Source organism: Archocentrus centrarchus, chromosome 12 (assembly GCF_007364275.1).
Source record: "Archocentrus centrarchus isolate MPI-CPG fArcCen1 chromosome 12, fArcCen1, whole genome shotgun sequence".
Lineage (NCBI taxonomy): Eukaryota > Metazoa > Chordata > Actinopteri > Cichliformes > Cichlidae > Archocentrus > Archocentrus centrarchus.
This window is the reverse complement of record NC_044357.1, coordinates 18,925,991-18,946,075: the sequence shown is the minus strand read 5'-3', so window position 1 is coordinate 18,946,075 and position 20,085 is coordinate 18,925,991. Positions and strand designations below refer to the sequence as shown.

The window sequence follows — 20,085 nt, the reverse complement described above, 5'->3', positions numbered from 1 at the left end:
AGGGTGATGTGTGACTGTATTATTTATTTTTTTAAACTTCAAACTGTGCTGGTTCCATTAATTAAGAAAAAGTCAGATATCTAAAAGCAGATCCAGGCTTAGTGTTTATAAAACGAAATGTATGTAATATGTTTCTGACATCAATGTAATCACTTGTGTTCCTTAAACAGATTTGAATTTTCGTAACTATTCACACATTGTAAATGTAACCAGATAAAATGTGTCTGTTGTTTTTAGATGATGCATTGAAGCTTACGTATTTATAAATGCTATGTGAGGAACTCTAACGTGTCTGTGTGTGAGTGAGTTGGTCAAGGTGTTATTATGCGGCTATGTCTATATTTGTAGCTGCGTCTGTTTTTAGGACGAGCTCGATCCATCCAGCCCCGCTGAAATTAATGACCCCAACAAGCTGCCAGAAAAACTGCTCTCACAGTCATTTTAATCAGCACATGCCCACACATAGCATTTACAGGCATTAAGGGCCTGTAATCACATTGTAGCTAGCACCCAAGTCTATTAAATACCCAGACATTATGTGGTGTATGTCGACCGCAATAGCATGCATAAAAAATGTCTGCTGCTTGTTGAAAAAAATGTCCCGTCTTAAAGGTTTTAAAGGTGGTCACATATGTATTCAAGTTTGCATTATTCCAAATTGTATTTCAGGCTTTTTTAAGGTTCCAGAAACTGCTCAGCATCTTAAAAACCTTAAAAAAATAAATAAAATAAACATTAAAATATCACTTTAATCACTTTGAAAAAATAGCCCAATTAACACTTATAACAGGGCGTATTATAAGCTAAATGCAAGATCATCTCTTCAATCTCCTGTCACCATCATGATAATTCCTTTGCTGTGATCCCAAAGCCATCCTTTAAGCACATTAAATAATGTCTACGGGTGTGCGTGTGTGTGTGTGTGTGTGTGTGTGTGTGTGTGTGTGTGTGTGTGTGTGTGTGTGTGTGTGTGTGTGAGTGTGTGTGTGTGTGTGTGTGAGAGAGAGTGAGAGAGACAGATAAAGGCAGCTAAGGATAAATGGTTAATTTTACATATATATATATACATTCACTGTGGATTTATGTCCTCATGTAGGGTCCAGGTTTCTATATTTTCGTATGCTGTCTGTTTGATGTTTCTTTTGGCTGGTCAAGTCACATGTGCAGGTTTTCTGCAAGTTTCTCCCCATATGTGTAGTTTTTGGGCAAAGAGAAGAAGAAAAAGTGGAAAGTACTATGGTATATGTCCTGCTATTGTAAGTTACATATTTATTTTGTACTTGAGGTGGTCTCAGTTTTTATCTCTAATGATATAGTCAAACAAAGGAGAAAAATGGACACTTCTTTTTCTAACCTTCGGCTACTGCTTAGACAAAAATATTGAAGGGGGACAAAATTCAGACCCGTGATGACCATTGGGCAGCCAGATATACTACAGACTTGATGTTTATAATGCAGCTTTAGTTTCATACTAAAGCATTAGTTGTTTTAGGTACATGAGCAGTTGCTTAATATAGAAATGTGGATTGGTTTTAGCCTTTTTTTTGTTTTGTTTTTTATAGAGATAATAAGATCCAGCTGCAAACTTTAAACAGTACTGCTTTTGCGTTTGTGTCATCAGCAGATGGACATATATCAATAAAACCACTCATGTCTGCAGAGCTGCACACTGGCAAGCTTGTCTAAAAAGAGAAAAAAAAAAATCACTTGGTTAAAACTGCTTAAGAAGAGAGTGTGTTATTTCCATAGGCTAAAAACAGGTGGGGCCACATGGATACTGTAAGTCTTACAGCTTCTTACAAATTCTTCTGTAACCAAGAAATTGATTTGTTTCCAAGGGGGATTTTTAAGCTCCTGCATTTGCCCAGTCAACTATCACATCTTTCGCTGTAGTCAAAAAAAGTTGGCAATGATAATGTGCTGGCTGTAGACATGAACTGTTAGTGGACTATAGCTAAGCCTACAATTGATAGTACTTCACTGTTAACTAGTATTTGATATGGAGATATCACTAATAAAAATTGCATCATACCATCAGACTGTCTTGCATGATGGCTTAGACATTTAATCTATTGTCACTGCTTTCTCATTAAGGCTCTGCAGCTGACAATGTGTCACTATTTCAGCTACGTGCTAAAATTTCTCTTATGCTGGCAGTGTTGACTGACATTCTGAGCCAAATTCAACCACTGTGGCAGGGCAAGCATAGTCCTGGTGAGATCAGACACAGTGGAATGGATGGAATGGATTTTAATGGTTGGATGGATGTTTAAATGGACTGGATTGGATTATATATTTTAAAAAAATCAGTATACATTACAAAAATATCAGCATCAGTAGCTGTACAGATACTCACAAACATGCACTGAAGTTGTGTACTCACAGTATTCCCATTTTCCAGCCAGGTAATGGTGGGGACTGGGTTTCCAGTGGCATTACATTCTAGGGAAATCTGGCTACCATACGCTACTCGTTTGTCCTTTGGAACCCGCAAGATTTGAGCTGGAACTGAGGACAAACACAAACAACAATGGATTAGACAAAAAAAAAAAAACACAGATAGTTCCACTGCAACCAATATCTTACATTTTTGAATCGTGATTTCTTAAAACTTGGCAGAAGAAGTGAAACTATACTAAAATACATACCTTGTACTTCTATGGTGACAAGCTTTGAAAAGGCCAAACCAAAGCTATTCCTGGCCACACAGCGGTACTGTCCTGCATCCTCTTTCTGTATGTTATTAATTTTCAATGCCCCATAGTCGAGAATAGTAACACGGTCACTGACCTGGAAGAGATATCATCTGTTTTAAAAATAGAATTGATATATTAACATTATTGCAACTATTTGTCATCACAAGCTATGAGAAAAAATATATTATTATACCTGGCCAATGCAGGTATTATTAACTGCATAGGCCAAGTATAGATAGATAGATAGATAGATAGATAGATAGATAGATAGATAGATAGATAGATAGATAGATAGATAGATAGATAGATAGATAGATAGATAGATAGATAGATAGATAGATAGATAGATAGATAGATAGATAGATAGATAGATGAGTGTACCTTGATAAGCTCATCATCTTTGAGCCAGGTTACATCTGGTTTGGGGTGGCCAAGGGTAGCACATGCCAACACTACTTTGGATTCTACCAGTTTTGTTACATTGCTGGGGTGCCGTTTGATCTGTGGCTCTGATAAAGACAGACACAGTACAGTGGCTTGGAATGTATTACTTTTAATGATATGGGACAAAATATGAACCAATAATCAGATTTGCTCACTCTCCAAACCTACATCCTTGGAAGAAAGGAAACATACTCATCTTTAGCTGAAGTGCTCCACAGCTTTTAGCAGGTTGTCCAATGCCATTACTGGCAAGGCAGCAGTACTCTCCATTGTCTGACTCTCTTGCATTTGGGATGATTAGCATTTGACCCTGCTCCTTGGTAAGGTACCGTGTGTCATAGTACCTAGAGGACAGTACAAAGCAAATAAGCAACCAATGGATAGGTGAGAGTCTTAGCATCATGAGGGCCAAAATTAGTAGCTGTTAATCAACCTTTTTTTTATGTTTTTAGTTTAGTTTGTAGTTTTAGTCTACAATAACAAATGTTAACATAATAAAAATACTTTATCAGCTGTAAACTTACATAATTTGGTGGTTATTCTTGGTCCAGGTGATCTCAGCAGGAGGGCGTGACTCAACCTCACAGATGAAGGTGGCATTGTGATCCGGTAGAACATCCACTGTCTCTAATAATGTGGTGATCCGAGGTGCTGGGAAATAAAGATGCAAAGAAAACATAAACATTTTTGTAACAAGACAAGACAGATCAGTAATAATATTAGAGTATAATGTCTGTCTTTTCTAAACAGCAAATATGCAGTTACTAAGGGGTGAGTCTAACTTACGCATAGCCTTCATATTTTATAAGGAGCCCTATTGTTAGTCATTGGACTTTTTCATACAGCAAAATGACACGATCTGTACATTTTTCCCATCATGCTTCCTTCTTGCTAAGTAAATTTTTTTTAAAGGATCCAAGCACATTATTATAATTTGTGATAATCCTACTCAAACCAGATCTCAACAGCTGCGGCTTTTTAGCTAAATTATTTGGCATTCTTCGCATTCCTCATTTGGACTGAGTCATCTATTTTAGTCAGTGAGCATCGAGCTAAGACTGCTGACTAATGAGATCAGGTCAGATGTTTTGTGCTTTGTCACAGTTTTGACCTGAGTAAGCAGAAGAATTTGACCTTGAGATAATGAAAGAAATAGAAGAAGTATGTTTATTGTCAGAGTTCCATCTGGAACACTTAGGATTTGGTCAGTTTGGGAGGATTGAGAAGGGAGGATAGCAGAAAAGTATAGAAGCTGAACTTTAGCCAGAGTTGAGATGATTGCTGTTATTCTGGTGAGGTCTAAGACAATAGAGAAAAGTCACATTCAAGGATAGCCTCTATCCCCACTGCACCCAATGTTCTCCACTGTCTGTTTTCAACAGATGGTCTTTGTTAAAAGGAAAGTGGGTAAGTGACCAGTTGTGCTTACAATGACTATGCAAAATATTAGACACATCTCTTTTGATATAAATCCATCCAGATTAAAGATGTGATCAATTTTTATTTGGCTGCTTAGTCTTAACAATAGACAAGGAGTTAGAGGAATTATAAGCTTGTATTTTCAACATTGTTTTTGACCCTAGGTTATTTTAATGAGTAGAAAAGATTTTAAAACAAAGATACAAAAAAAACCACACTTTTAAAAGACAAAAAGAAGGAAGAAGATGGTAACAGAGGTTTCAGACCAGAGACGTTAGGGTTGCTTTAAACTTTGCATGAACTGAGTAGAGGAAGAGGAAAATAATAAAACAGAGGAGGGATTAAAAGGAGAGAGCAGAGGAGGGGAGAAAAGAAGAGGAAGAAAGAAGACACAAGGAGAGGATTAGGACTTACGGGACATTGTGCTTGTTTTGTCTCTGGCGAAACCAAAATTTCACAATAACATAGCTGGAAAAAGCAGCTGCATTCCCACCCTCAATCCAAGGTCACTGCTGCTATGTAACTTATTACTGACTGATGAAAAAAGTTACTATAAATCACACTCATGCACTGACAAGGTCAAACAGTGATCTTTAAAAAAAAAGATACATTTTTAGCTAAAGTCACAGTAAGATGGTGCTCTATGAACTCAGGAATATTGACCCATTGTGTGTATTGCCTTGTCAATTTGAGAAGACATTCATGGTCCCGAGAGAAAAAATCCTAATTAAGTTTGTGATGAAATAACTTTCCATCTCATTGAGAGCAAGTTAAACCACATACTGAGCTGATGTTACCCTTCTTGTGGCTTGTGGACTATGCTAAAGGTCAGAAGTATATTTCCTCTTAAGAACTTTAATTTCAGGAAAAAAAAATTATGTCGCATTAAAGTTGCAGCAGATTTGGAGCAGACTGCGTGTTTCTGTCTTCAGTGTCTTTCCATTGCCAATATTATGTCTGAAAAGATGGGTAACATCTGAAGACTGAAGCCAAATGACTCATTATTTAAAGCAAACAAGAGCCTCGGTGGATCTGACCTCGTTAGAGGATCTTGTTTTATAAAAATCCCTGAATGCTGTTTGGACACCAGAAATGATTCAGGGCTGTCAAGGTCTCCAGAAGAGGCCACTTATAGTGATCACTTCTGGCCTTTGCTATAGGCATCACACAAACCTACTTAATCCAAACCAACAGCCTTTCATTATCAGTCACTTTATTATTTTTAGAGTTGGAGTGTTCAGTGTTGATGCTCATGTGCAGAAAACTGCTCACTGCACTAGTGTGCAGCTCTGTGTGTGCAGTTTGACAAATGTCCGTCCTTGTAAAATGTATCTTTTCTATTTTATCCCTTCCATTTCTTTCCCATAAAATTTGCTTTTTTTCAGGGCCTGTAACTCATAACCTTTGGTTCCTTTGGAGTTTGCTTTGAATTGCAGTTTATCCTCCAGGTTTTTTCCATGCTGAGAGTCAAATTGTAAATACTATCATCTCCCTCGCACACATGCACGCAGACTTTGATGCTGCCGTGCAGAGCAGATAGAAGTTTTTGACTTTTATTTTGGACAAATGAGAACAAAACACATAATAGCATTGTTCTCACGGTGTATCTGGTGCTCAGATGTCTGCAAAGGATTGTTCTGTTATTTATGCTAGTTCAGTTTATGCAGGCATGCTGAGCAAGTTTAAAAGCCCTCTTTAACCAGTCAGGCTGCTTTTGAATACATAAGTAATCTTGATTCTGAGCATAGTAATGACTAGCTAACAGCACAGTTGACCAGTTACATGAATAAAATCATTCTAAATGGTATAAGTTTAATTTTGTTTACTTAACAGATACAGCTTGAAACCATAACCCATCCCTTCAGCAAGATTGCTGCCACAAGAAAACCCTGGACAGTCTACCTTGGTCCATCACACCAGTCACCAGCTAATATCTTTGAACTGTCAGTCACAGGGAGAACATGTAAACTTCACACAGAAAGGCCCAAGCTGACAAGGAGATTCAGACCGGTTACCTTCTTGCTGTGAGGCAAAAGTGCTAACCACTGCAACAATGTGCCGCCACAGTTTGCTCACAGTCATTTCAACTTAAATCAAACACAGCAAATTAGCAAACCCAGCATGACATGAAAGTAAATATTTCTGTGCCAGCCATATTGGCTTTGCTCAATTAACCAATGCCGCCAAAACCACTAAATAAAACAGCCAATAGCAACAGTATAATAACATTTTTATAGCACTTGTCTGTCCAGAGTTGCTAAATATTCATTTACTGCCAGAGTTTGTTAAACTGCGGTCAAGCCAAACTCTGTCAGTAAACATTTGATCTTAAAAAGCAGATCCATGCTAATTTATTTAATTATCACAAATGTTATTAAAAACTAACTACTGTACAGTACTGTGCAAAAGTCTTGAGCCACTTGAGTCTTTTTTTTTTTAGTTTGCTTGGAAAATGGGAAAAAGTTGCAGCAATTTATTGAAGCACATACAAACATACATGGAGATGAAGTATATAAGGAAAAAACAGTTTGTACAATTCTAAAAAGCTTTAAAGTCAATATTTGACATGACCATCTTTGTTCTTTAACATAGCCTGAACTCTCTTAGGCAGCTTTCCTGCACTTTCTTTAAGCAGACTTCAGGAATAGTTCTCCAGGCTTCTTGAAGGATACTCCAAAGCTCTTCTTTGGATGTTGGCTTCCTCTTGTTCCATTCCCTGTCAAAATTATTAAGGTCCGGTCTCTGGGGAAGCCAGTCCATGATTAATAGTGTTCCACTGTGTGTTCTTGTATCCACTGATGCTTTTGCGGCACTGGCAGCAGATTATTGTCACACTGAAAAGTGAAGCCATTGCTAATCAGACACTTTCCAGATTCCAGGTATTCCATGGTGTTTCAAAATATGACAGTACTTTTATACATTTATAATTCCATGAATTTTGACAAGATCTCCAATGCTACTGCCTGAAATGCATTCCCAAACCATGACAGAGGCTCCACTTTGTTTAACAGTTGGCTGTAAACGGTCAAATTTGGATTCATCGCAAGATAACACCTGTTGGCACCATTTTTCAGTCCAGTTCTTGTGTAATTTAGAATACCTCGGCCTCTTCTCGCTGTTTCCTTTCCTTAAGAATGGCTTCATGACAGCTAACCTTCCTCTGAGGTCATTTTGGATGAGGTTTTAGTAAACAGTAGATGGTGCAACTGAAAGGGCCAGATGTATTTCTCAGGTCCTGTGTCAGGTCTTTGCAGGAATTTTTTTCCTATTTTTTAAGGACATGACCTTACTGCTCATCTGCTGTAGAGTTTTTATAGGCCTGCCACTTCCTCTTTTGTCCTATTGTCCAGTTTCCTAAAAGATTTTTGAGGACACTTTACACCCCATACCAAGATATGCCAAGTTTTCAGGTAGTAACTCTCTGAGATCAACTTGTTGGTGCAGAAATACTATTTCATGCCTGTCAAACTGTGTTACTTTTGAGATTTTTCAAAGATTCAACTAAACAAATTATATCTGCCTAAAAACAAATTTAAAATCTTGAAAGAAAGAAAGAAAGAAAGAAAGAAAGAAAGAAAGAAAGAAAGAAAGAAAGAAAGAAAGAAAGAAAGAAAGAAAGAAAGAAAGAAAGAAAGAAAGAAAGAAAGAAAGACTGGAGATCTATTACTCAAGAACACTGTAAAAAATTGCACAGTACTGTAAATCCAAAGGAACAGTTCAAGATAATAATATATAATTTTGGATATTGTTTGCATAACAACAAATAATTTATTTTAATGGGAGTTTCCAATTGGAACTTTTGCTAGCATGAAAACAAACCATGTTCAGAGTCTAAATGAGTCGCATTCATTACAATACAACAACACAGTCCACAAGATTCAGGTATAGATGATGATTTAAGGATTTGATGAAAATAGTATGTCTTAATATTGTGAAAACATCTTCCAGAGATACTGTTTTCTTATATGCCAGTATTTGATCCAGGCAATGACAAGTGATCAACCTTCTGATCACTGACTTAACAGAGGATAAGATGCCTGTCAAGCCCAGCCCTACTCCATGTCAGTCGACCATGTTGCTTGCCTATTACAATACCCTCGCACACAGAGTGTAACAGCATCTGTTTCTCTGAGACAATTTGTAGCATGTATAGCTTCATGTGTGCACTTATTATATGGTTTGCAATGTGGACCAGTGTATTATGTATGACTGCATTTGACATTATCTCTAGCTCACATGTCACGATCCTGAAGCCGCAGCTGAACTTAGTGGTTCAACAACAGGCGCAGGTTCCTCCTGATGTGGCTCAGGTGGTGGTGTCCCAATCAGGCTGACACATAACAAAGAAGAAGCAGAAGTAGCTGTTTCCCTACCACCTCTACCATATGCTTCAGAGAGGATATCCGAAAGTGTAGGAAGGATGTAGATTTAATCACATTTACACTATGTTGACCTATAAACACCTTCTCCTCTTCCCTGCAGGATGTGTGGTGGGAAACAGGCGATTACATATGTGGGGAATATGCAGACTGCTTTCTGTTTGGCTTCTGCTCATTATATTTACTCACACATCTACACCCATCCAAAGACACTGTCTTAAATGCTTCATCCTTGACCTTTTTCTTTTTTTGTTCTTCTGCTTACATTTTGTGATAGTTATTAGGATTGATGTTCTAACTTGATAAGCACATCACAGCTTAATTATACACCACCTAAGTGTAATTAAGATATTTTGGGAAACCTGAAAAGATACACTTGAAAGATCTCTGGTATAGAAGCCTCACTTACCTGCCTGCATGCCGTTAATTGAGGGGACCAAAACCAGTAGAAAGACCAAAATGTGTTCCACGGTCTTCATCTTGGCTCCAGAGTGACTGCTCTGAACGTTTTCAGACAGGTACACAATAAGGCTGTGGTTAGATCCCCTGGTGTGTGGAGATGTCCTTGTTGTGTTTCTCTTCTCTGTGCATCTGCCTGTGTCTTAGCCGGGGACAGCCATGAGTTCTGTGCTCAGCAAGAACCAGCTCAATCACTCTGCATATGTGACTGTGTGTGTGTGTGTGTGTGTGTGCCTTTTGACTTTGTAATTGACAGTGGCAGCTGCTTGCTGTCCTCATGTACAGTCACTCAGGTTGTGTAGCTCTGCTTTAAGCTCCAAAGGCTCCGGGCTGGAGAGTTAACTACATTTAAAGTGATCAACAAACACAGCAGGCACAAGTTTTTGTCAGTACAGGTATACATAAAGACACAGAAAGTCATACATTTTTATATACATTTTGCAATAAAAAAATCACTTTTCATTGGCATACTGTACTTTTTCTCATGCACTGACTTAAATCTGGATAGAAGTGCACGACTAAAATAGACACGTGAGACAGATAAACAGTCACTAAAGAGAAAGAGCACATCAACTTTAAAAATCTGTCAAGGACATGCACAGTAGCGCACGGTATATTTTATCTGCAGATGTATCTTCTTTCATCATTAATATGTGGACAAAAATAGTTTATCAAGCAAATTCAGTACAAATACATTTTACAAAAATATAAACACACACACACACACACACACACACACACACACACACACACACACACACACACACACACACACACACACACACACAGATCCAGAAGGAAGCCTTTGTGCCCACCTGTTGCCAGCCAGCCTGTACGTCCTGTTTTATTTTGGGAAAGGAATGGCATTTCAGTTCATTTGCACTTTATCCATTCTGCTTCAGATAGACTCCACTATTGTACTCCATCAGCGTGCACAGTAAACTTCGAGTCCATCATCTGGATCTGTTTTGTCTATGTTTAACTGTTGACTTAATGAATGCTACAGTGAGGTTTGGTGCAAGAAAAAAAAATGTGGACTGAATTAAATATCAAGGAATGAGGCATTGTTTGCTTGGGACCTTTGTTTATTTGTTTTAATTTTTCATTATGTTCTTACCCAGTGTAAGCTTTTTAATTACCAACAGCACATAATGGAAGAAGTCCCTATATTTTAGCCCGTGTAAACTTTATGTCTGCGGAAATAATTCACATCTGTTTGACTCCCTATCTCCCCACCACCACCACCCTCATTTCAAAGAGTAGCCTACAGTGTAGTATACAGTATGTGTTGTACAGCCAAAGCACGTGACTTTAGTTGTTCACACTGTGCTGTATGTGGCATAAGTCCACGTCTTTGTAAAAAAATCCTTTTTATTGTTTCATTAAGGTGTTACACCACCAAAGGAACCCAAACACATCAAAGAGAGTGGTAACAGACCAGAATAAAACTGAAAACGATAACAGGATCCCACACATACTCTGCCAGGAATCTCTGACTCAGCAATATCGTGTGGCTCTGTTCAATATTTGCACTAATACTCTGGCTCCCTCTGTTGACAGAATCACAGCAGTGGCTCCAATATGGATCAGCCTGAATTTTGCAAATGTGTTTTAAAGACATGCATTGCTTTGAAAAACTGAAAACTTCCTATAATTTCTGCACAGGTTGTATTGCCAGGTTTCTGCCCTAAGTTTAAGCATTAATGCATCATGTAACCCTGTGCTCATGACAGTTGAACTAAACACCATAATTATATTCCAAAGTCATATGTGACCCTGGCAGTGTAAGACACCAGGTCAAACTTTTAAAAGGTACAAATGTAGTGAAACTAAATGAACTATGATTCAGAATGCAGACTTAAAGCTTGCTGGATGGTTTAGTCCATCTGGTACATAAACATCAACAATGTTTGTATTATTCCCAGTTGCTTTGTAATTCTGAAAATTGCTTAACAGCCAAGTGTGATGTGTTATGTAGAACCCCCCCACTCTCACTCTCCTGATTCCCCTCTGGGCATGCACACGCAAATGCACAGTTAAGTCAAGTCATATCTGGTGTCATTCAGCCACTCCCTATAAACACTGTCTCAACATGTTCTCCAATAATTAACCAGCTGCTGCGGGGTGCTACACACACTCACCTCCTGCCACATGCACTTTACTCTGGACCTCTTAACGCAAATATACGTGCAGACAATGCAGACGTGAAACCTCGAACATGGAGAGAACCTGCTTCATTCGATAGAACACTAAAAGATACACTGGCCAGGTAAGAGTAAATTTACTTTTGGTACATTTTTACTTTGCACTTTGGTTTGTTTAAGTGTGCTTTCCAGCTGTAAAATGATCAAAGAGTGCCTGTTTCATCAAATGGAAATGAAACACTTACCAATCACATGTAAACAATGAAGACTCTTATATTTGTATTCTTTATATTAAAAGCATGAATTATATGAATGATATTAATCTTTGTTAGCTACATGAGGTACATGTTACAAACTGAGGTTTGTGTGGCTGAAGTTATACCGTAGCCTGATACAGCACAGTTTATGTGTAGGCTAAGTAGAATTAACTTTTTTCAGAATGTTAGTGAAGTTTTACTGCTGAGATACAAGAAATACAAAGTGGTAAGTGCATATTTTTAACCAATTGGTGCTGAAGTCACAAAAACAAAAAAGGTCTGTCATCAGGGGTACGATGTTAAAATTGTATAATCAGGTCGAGTCTATGCTAGTGAGAAACAAAGAGTGAGGTCTATGTATGAAGCCAGTACAATAACGAAAGGAGCAGCAAAACGGGGAGGAGCCTACGGTAAAGAAAGGGGAAGTAAAGGGACAAACTAGGTGTGCATTTGTTTACTCTGGCGCAATTCCTGCTGACTATTATTTTTTTCCAACCACAGGTGACAATTTAAAAAAAGAAAAAAGTATTTTACTGCCTGCACACACTGTATCACCTGTTCAACCTCCAGATATCTTACTAAAAGTAAAGCCCACTGTGGCTCACTGAATATTGTGACATGTCCATGACAGAGTCTTATGCTATGTCCTTTAAACTGACTGAAAAAAGAAAAATCTGTGTTGGGCAAGAATATAAAGTTTTTAGATTTATCAGGTTGTTGACCTACAATCTGAGTTTTACCTGCAAGCAGGATTCACAGCTTTGAAGGTCAGTTTTCTTCCAGTGGATGTGATCCCTTGAAGCGGACTTTGTATAAACTTAATGAGTAGATGTTCATCTATCATATAATATGCATATAATTTTATTATTATTGTTATTTTTTTTTTAAAGAAGAATTCATTATTTCAACTCTTAAAATTCTGTTTTTGCCCCTCTTCTTTCTCGGGTGTCTGCTGCCTGAGGTACTCACTAAGCACATGATCCTTTGTGGTCATCTTCCTGATGTACTCATGGATCTTTGCTGCTTCATCAAGGATAGTGGTTGTGACACTCACTAGTTCTCGGCCTCTTTCCTTCCACTTAGCGTACAGGGTGCTAGATTTGAGGTGAAATCCTCCATGCATGGTAAGGAGCTTTCTTGTCTTGACATCAGTGGCTTCTATTTTCTCCTTTAGCCAGCTTATTATCCCAGCAGGGTATCTGACAACTGGCAGGGTGAAGAGGTGGATTGCCCGGATGAGATTAAAACAGTGATCATAAGATGGGTTATGGGATTCTAAGATTATAAATGTAGCTGCCATTTCAGTGAGCATGGGAACCACGTGCAAACCTGCCATGTGCAAGGTTTCCTACTATTGCCTTTAATGCACAGACTTGTTTGCAAAAAGGAAATTTTGTGCTCTAAGAGTTAATTAATGTTAAATTAATATTGATCATTATAAATGTTAGCGAATTTTTAATGATACAGAAGTAAGATCAGTGTTTGATGGGTAAAATAGGTGTAAACGGTTGTAGAATAAATCCCAACAGTTCTTTCAATAAAATATCAATAAATCATTATGGCTGTAATGGTTTCATGTCTTAGGTAAAACCAGAAATGATAGTGTGTGATTTTATTTTCCTCCAAAAACAAAATGCACTCTCTAATCTCTTAGACACATTAATTAGGATTAGTTATCTATTTATTAATGTCAGATAGTCTATTGATACATTCTAAATAAACCTGCTGTTCAAAATTTGTTGCAGACACTAATTAGGAGGGCATTCTTGGCCCGGGTCAAAATTGACGTTAAAGAAAACCATAAAGTCTGCATGTTTAGGAGTGAAAGATACACAAACTGTTGGATTCAGCACAAACTCAGCAGCTGGAGACAAAAGTAGAAGAAAAAAGAAAAAGAATCTTTGGATTTTATGCATGAAGTGTACAATGTAGAGCACAATAATCCTTTTTTATTGAGTGTGTGTGTGTGTGTGTGTGTGTGTGTTTTAATTATTTCATCAAACATTATTATCAGAGTACATTTACACATCCAACATCATGTTCTCCATCCAAACACAGACATGTTTACCTGGGAGTGGACACCCTGGGACACTCTGGATTTGCAAATGATGAACAACTCCAAGCAGCAGCTTGTATCATTAAATTTTCCATCAGTAATAGGAGAAGTGGTTGTAGCAGTAGTATACAACTGTAAATAAACTTAGCACAAACAGTAAGGAAATTTGTGTTTGTTCACTTATTTCTTTCTGTGCTAAGTTTATAATGCTTTCTGTCAGAAATGTAATAAGAGTCTTACCTGATTATTTGAACTAAGGAGGAAATATACATTGTGCTTTACTATTACAGATTTGCACTGAAGTTCGTTAATACACTGAGCCAAATCGTCACGTGCACATTGAATAGAATTACCAACATTTTTGCATAAATACAGTATGATGGAAGTTTTGTTATTGTTGTGGTTGTAGCTATATTAGAGGAACTGTCAGTCAGAAAGGGGAGTGCCATGGCTTCTGGACATCTGCTGAATACCTGAGATATTACTTAACAGCAAACAGGCTGAGGCAGGGAAAACTGGAAGTAGACAAATATGACTGCAGTTTTCAGACTGCTGGGATATTTACAGTATTCTTTAAATGAGGCAACATGGATATTCCAGCAGTCCTCTTTTACTGACTTCAGCGTCTCTGACCAAAGAATAAACAAATGGTTAGGACTACACTGTCATCACTGGTTACTGGGTGGAGTACTGTTATAAAATCTCTTAGAGACGAACACAAAAAAGAAAGTAAAAGAGTGAAGGCACGCCAGAGAGAAAGAGAGAGAGAGGGATAAATATAACACAAACACTTCAGAGAGAGAGACTGGAAAGAGATATTTAAAGCACAGAAAGAAGAAAGAGGCAGAGACAAAGAGAGAGAAAAGAGAGGAGAGCTCTGACTCACCATGTTAAAGGAGGTAAGACTCGACTTATTTGATTGTTCTTGGAACCAGTGACAGCATGTGGGTTATTGTAGAAGTGCACTGGAGCTCCCGGTGTCATTCAAGGTTGACAAAATACTGGTTAACTATTTTTATGCAGCCAGATGTAGTACTGCGAAGTACTGTTCAACAAGTCAGCGGCATCTGGTGTTTCTCACCTGGCTTTACACTCAAACTTACCCATGTCTGTTCAAGTTTTTCGGTTAATAGCAAATGCATAATCTTTTCGTTCACTTATTTATTTATTTTTGTTGGTTTTTTTGTTTTTTTTCTTTGTGTCTCAACAGTAGCTGACCAGACATGAATGAAGCAGCTCTCCTCCCAGTGATCCAGGCAGGGGACGGGAGGACACTCTCCAGGTGAGTTACTTTGTATACTAAACATCATCTCTTATTTCAGTGTAGAGGTTACATGTATATCATGTTCCCTGAATTGGTCCTAAATTAGTTAAAAAGAGAGACAAAATGTAAAAGCAAATAAATATGTGTTGTGCAGTGCAACACCTTGCATTTAGTTCTTTATTAATTTTAGAGTGAAGTTTCTCTCACTGTTGAATACCTACAACTGCTTCCTGAAGGACCAGACTCAACTTCACCTCACTTACTCTCAGGTATGATTTAAGAAGAATTTAAAATTGTTTTCTACTTTGTTTTACATTACTTGGGATATTAATTTTAGCAGTTGTTATACAGCAGCACATTAGTGCACTGATTAGCACTGTGGCCTCACAGCAAGGAGTTGCTGGCTTAAGCCTGTCTGTGTAGAGTGTGCATGTTGTCTCTGTGTTAGCCCACAGTCTGCTGATCTGAGGCCTGTAACTACAAAGCAGGATTCTGTCTTACCCAGGTAACTTCAGGGTAAACCTGGGGGTTATAGTGCTACGATGGTGTCTCACTTTTTACCTGTGTAGCTTTATGGTGCTTACCTAACCTGCTCCGGAGCAGGTTATGTTCCAAATGAGAGATCAACAGGCATGAAATCACTGCCTACTAACCGGTTTTCCGGAAGCTATTATCACCATTCCTGGAGATCCCCTAGATTTCTTTGCATGGAGAGTAGGACAGTCTAGTTTTTAATAAAGTCTTTGTGTTTCCCCAGTGAGCACTGTGTTGAATATAGATTCAGAAACACAAGTCCAGGTGGCTGCAAACAATTAAAAAAAGCATTAATATATAATCCTAAGCCAAAGCACCAATTTGGTACTTGCTGTCCTTATAGCAAATCATCCTGTAGACAAAGCCTGTGTTTTTATATTTATCCTTTACTCTTAGACCATCAAACACCACCGAGGCTGCAGCTGAGAGAATAAAACCTAAAACAGTTTTAAAAATCAATTTCATGAAATATTCAATTATAATCCATCAGATTCTCCCATGTCTCAATGATAGAGTTGCGATATTGACAAGCCTGTTAACTCACACAGTTGACAGCTCTTCTCCAGCCTTCCTGACCAAAGCACAAAACTCACACTTTGAATGCTATATTACTGTACACTGCTTTTCCTCTCACACACCCTGCTGTGTTGCTTTCAGTCATCCTCCTTTGAAAAATCAACTGCTCTGTTGCCAGTACATTTATTTATAACTGCTATTGGTCAGATGCTGCCAACACCACCCCTGCCATGTGAACATGTAGGTGAAACCCTGGGTTAACTTAATGAGCTGATAAGCAGCTTTATGTGACTGCTTATCCTCATTGTTAGTGTTAGCGTAAGTGAATCAAGAAAACAGAACGATACCTTTGGTGTGCTGAGCTTGCTTAGTAGTACAGGCCTCTACAACCATGAACTGGCTAAGTGGAAGAACATGGATGGATCATTTACACTGGCGTCATGATCAGATCTGTGACATACAGGTGCCTGTTGGTGTGATTCTGTAACAGGAAGCAGATGGAGAGGTGGTGGTGGAAGGAATGCTGAACATCTGCTGGGGAGTACGGAGACCAATCAGGCTGAAAATACAGGATGACAAACAGATCCTTTCGCTTGCTCCTAACACCCCTCCAGATCCCACCAGTCCAGTCAGCCCACCGGGAGACAAGAGGTTAAAATCAGATTTTGTGTGATCTTGTCATTGAGTGGTTGTAGTTTTGTAGCTGACAGTGTTTCAGGCTTTTTTTCATAGTCAGTCTTTCTTTCAGAGGTATGTCACGATGGGGAGAATATGCTGACCTTCACCAGATAGATGAGATGGTTCAGACGCCACAAGAAACAGTCAAAAACCCTTTACCAGGTAGACTTTTTTCCTCTTCGCCATCTTTTTTCCATCTCTCAAAAATACCATCTTAAACTAGACTTGTGCAGAAAATTAGAGCACAATATATAGACTGTCCCATGGACATGATACCTTGGCTTATAGATTATAATCAGATCTCATTGTTAGCTTTAGCTGAATGTTATTTTTTTTTTTTTTTTGCTGTACTTCTCTGTTTGTTTGCACAGACACACAACTGCCTTGCTTATTGTAGTTACTTGCACCATATGTCAAATGTGAACCTTTTGTCTGTGGCGTGTTTGCACAATCTAAAGGACCACCTGTTTATGAGACCTCGACCCTGCGTCCCACGAGGCAGAAATACCCAGAACTGGAGGCAGAGTCAAACCTGTTCCGCTGTATGAGCGATGCCTCGCTGGTTAAAAGGAGGAGGGGCAAAGAAAACACAGCAGCACGAAGAGAAAAAGAAAGACAACATCGCTTCTCAATCAACGGCCACTTCTACAACTACAAAGTGGGTTTCTGCTCTCACAGCTTCTTTTCTTCATCACTGTTTTAAGCTCAGTATTGCCTCGCTGTATTTTACAGACCTCTATCTTCACTCCATCCTTCGGTACACCAACTAAAGTTTGTATCTCGAGTAGGATGACCACAGACCAAGTCATTGAACAGCTGCTGCACAAGTTCAAGGTAATTTTGGTACATGTTGTGAGGACTAGTAATGTAAAGTTAAGTCATTGTAACCATAAAATAAGTATTTGCTCCCTTCCTGATTTCTAAAATACAAAATGCAGGTTTTAAACAATTATTTAATTTTTTTAAGGGAGAAAAGGCTATCCAAACATAGATACATAGGAAGGGGGTAAATAATTTTTTACTGCACTGCAAGGAGGGAGGTGTGAATATGTAGGAAAGGAGGTAAATCTTATTCATAAGTAAGGACTCACATAGTAGTGAAGTAAGTAATGTATTGTCAGACCCTGACAATACATTACTTACTTCACTACTATGTGAAGTAAGTAATGCATTGTCAGACCCTGATAAGAAATGCATAATAAACTGCTTATAAGACAATGGTTTATATTGTCTTATAAGCAGTATATATATATATATATATATATATATATATATATATATATATATATATATATATATATATATATATATATATATATATATATATATAATTTTTTTATTTTTTTTTGGCTGTATGTTCATCAGATACAGAATGATCCCCAGGAGTTCGCTCTCTACTGTGTTCGCCAAAGTGGAGGTGAGTTCATCTTTTGCATAAGAAATGCAATAATGAAACATTACACAAGAGAATGCTGCACCAATGTGGCGTTCGTGTGCTTTGTCCAGAAAAAAGGAAGCTGAGTAAAAAAGAACAGCCGCTATGGGAGCGCATACTGCAGGGGCCCTCTGATGACATCATGAAGATTTTTTTGATGGATGCGGATGAAGAGGAAATTAGTGATGATGTGAGTATGTTAGCCACACTCATGGCCCTGGTACTGACATAATATTACCTTTTTATTATTTTAAGGTTACTGGATTTAATTCTAATGGGAGTCTCAATATTTGTCATGCTCAGCCAATGATGCATGATCACATATCTTAGATATCTCAGTACTGCAGAGACTTATTAAACATGATACGCACGTACTTAAGTGCATCAGATTGGAAACAAAACAAAACAAAAACTATGATTAATGATGAGTATATCATTTTCTAGTTTTGGAATAAGAACATCAAAGATGCAAAGGAGATCAAAGTAAAGCAAAATATATGTACATATTTCTAAATATGCATATAGGACTAGATTTGTTTAGAACAACGCTTAAAGTGTGATGATCATCTGATTTACAGAAGTTTACAATAGTATATTTTTTCTGCTTCTTATTATTGCAAATTATTTTTCTCCTTCTCACAGGTAGCTCAATATCTGAACATAGAGCTTCCGATCCTGGAAAAAGTTTTGCAGAAACTTCACGATGAAGAGAACAGAGAGATACAAGGGATCAAGAACAAGTCAGTATATGACCTTATTTGTTTTTTTAAATACTTTCTCAGGAGTCTGAGTCCTGTACAATGAACTGAGATATACAGAAAAGATAATGTGTAAAGAGAACAGCCTGACAGCATGTGCTTCACTTATACTGCATGACAAAATTTTCACGTGTCAAACAGATGTGCGTTGACAGCATTCACGTGTGAAAACAAAATAACTGTAGTAGCATTTTCAGGCCAGGTGGTGGCGGCAATATTTAAACGGTCTCGTTTATAATTCTGCTTACTCATGATGTCTGTGCTTGTATGCCCTCTCTCTCTGTCTCGCTCTCTCTCTCTCTCGCTCTGTGTGTGTGTGTGTGTGTGTGTGTGTGTGTCAGGTACAAACACCAAAAGAAAATCCTGTCCCAGATGCTGAACGGCAAGATATCACGGCACATTGAGACCAGTGTCTAAGAACTCATCTGAATTTCTTAAACAACATTCTGTTCGGCACCACTTCAATGTTCAAAGATATTCAGAAAAACATGTTTTGAGATGAAGATCTGGGGGAAATAAATCCATAAAAAATACATCATCTTTGCAGTCTTAGCCACTATATGTTTTTGTATTTTAATCTGTAAAATAATTTAAAGTAATACTGTAAGAATGCAAATGTGAGAAGCTGCTGTCCATAACAGGCCAGCATGACCACTTCTATTTTGAGCTTTCTCTTTGCGATGTTTGGGTTGTGTTACTGGAGTTATTCAAGGGTTAACTGGACTCTGCACATGGCTACATTGAATTTTGGTTTTATGAAAAACCTATGTGTTTTTAGATTGTTAATAAAATATATTGATTGTTACATTCTGCATAACTCACTTGATTTGGATGGATTCTTGACTTTTTTTTGGGGGGGGGGGGGGGGGGGGGGGTGCTGATTACTGGCATTTATTTACTGGTTTGTAATTCAGTATTAATTGGCTCAGATGGAAATAGTTCCAGTATGTGGTGTTTGTTAAATTAGAATTAAGGCAAAACTTCTTAGGTGTTTCCTTGAGTCTCAACATTCTCACTTTCTCCCATGCTCCTGCATCTTCCTCTCC

At 38.0% G+C, this 20,085-nt stretch overlaps 2 protein-coding genes across 3 annotated transcripts in view; one reads left to right on the top strand and one right to left on the bottom strand.

Moving 5' to 3' along the window:
• musk (muscle, skeletal, receptor tyrosine kinase) overlaps positions 1-9,560 on the bottom strand; it is a 28,250-nt gene extending 18,690 nt beyond the window's left edge. The window contains exons 1-6 of the mRNA XM_030742817.1: positions 9,348-9,560; positions 3,665-3,791; positions 3,333-3,484; positions 3,078-3,205; positions 2,649-2,790; positions 2,384-2,508 (exon numbers count right to left, since the gene is read on the bottom strand). Of these exons, the coding sequence (XP_030598677.1) occupies positions 2,384-2,508; positions 2,649-2,790; positions 3,078-3,205; positions 3,333-3,484; positions 3,665-3,791; positions 9,348-9,417 (744 nt within the window). The 5' untranslated portion in view covers positions 9,418-9,560. The remainder of the gene's footprint in view (positions 1-2,383; positions 2,509-2,648; positions 2,791-3,077; positions 3,206-3,332; positions 3,485-3,664; positions 3,792-9,347) is intronic.
• A 1,971-nt stretch (positions 9,561-11,531) lies between these two features.
• Positions 11,532-19,772, top strand: rassf6 (Ras association domain family member 6). 2 transcript variants are annotated; one of them, XM_030742955.1, is made up of 11 exons: positions 11,532-11,666; positions 15,065-15,136; positions 15,309-15,387; positions 16,659-16,819; positions 16,917-17,008; positions 17,305-17,504; positions 17,579-17,680; positions 18,212-18,263; positions 18,353-18,471; positions 18,924-19,021; positions 19,381-19,772. In XM_030742955.1, the coding sequence occupies exons 2-11, from the start codon at positions 15,078-15,080 to the stop codon at positions 19,454-19,456; spliced, it is 1,038 nt and encodes a 345-aa protein (XP_030598815.1). In that variant the 5' UTR covers positions 11,532-11,666; positions 15,065-15,077; the 3' UTR covers positions 19,457-19,772. The 2 variants fall into 2 exon arrangements, with proteins under 2 accessions (XP_030598815.1, XP_030598816.1); XM_030742956.1 differs by lacking the exon at positions 11,532-11,666 and adding an exon at positions 14,682-14,753.
• The last annotated feature ends 313 nt before the right edge of the window (positions 19,773-20,085 follow it).

Coding starts and splice junctions, on each gene's coding strand:
- rassf6 (XM_030742955.1), top strand. CDS start 15,078: ATGAATGAAGCAGCTCTCCTCCCAGTGATCCAGGCAGGGGACGGGAGG. Junction 17,009..17,304: donor AGTCAAAAACCCTTTACCAG/GTAGACTTTTTT, acceptor CACAATCTAAAG/GACCACCTGTTTATGAGACC. Junction 18,472..18,923: donor AAGAGGAAATTAGTGATGAT/GTGAGTATGTTA, acceptor TCCTTCTCACAG/GTAGCTCAATATCTGAACAT.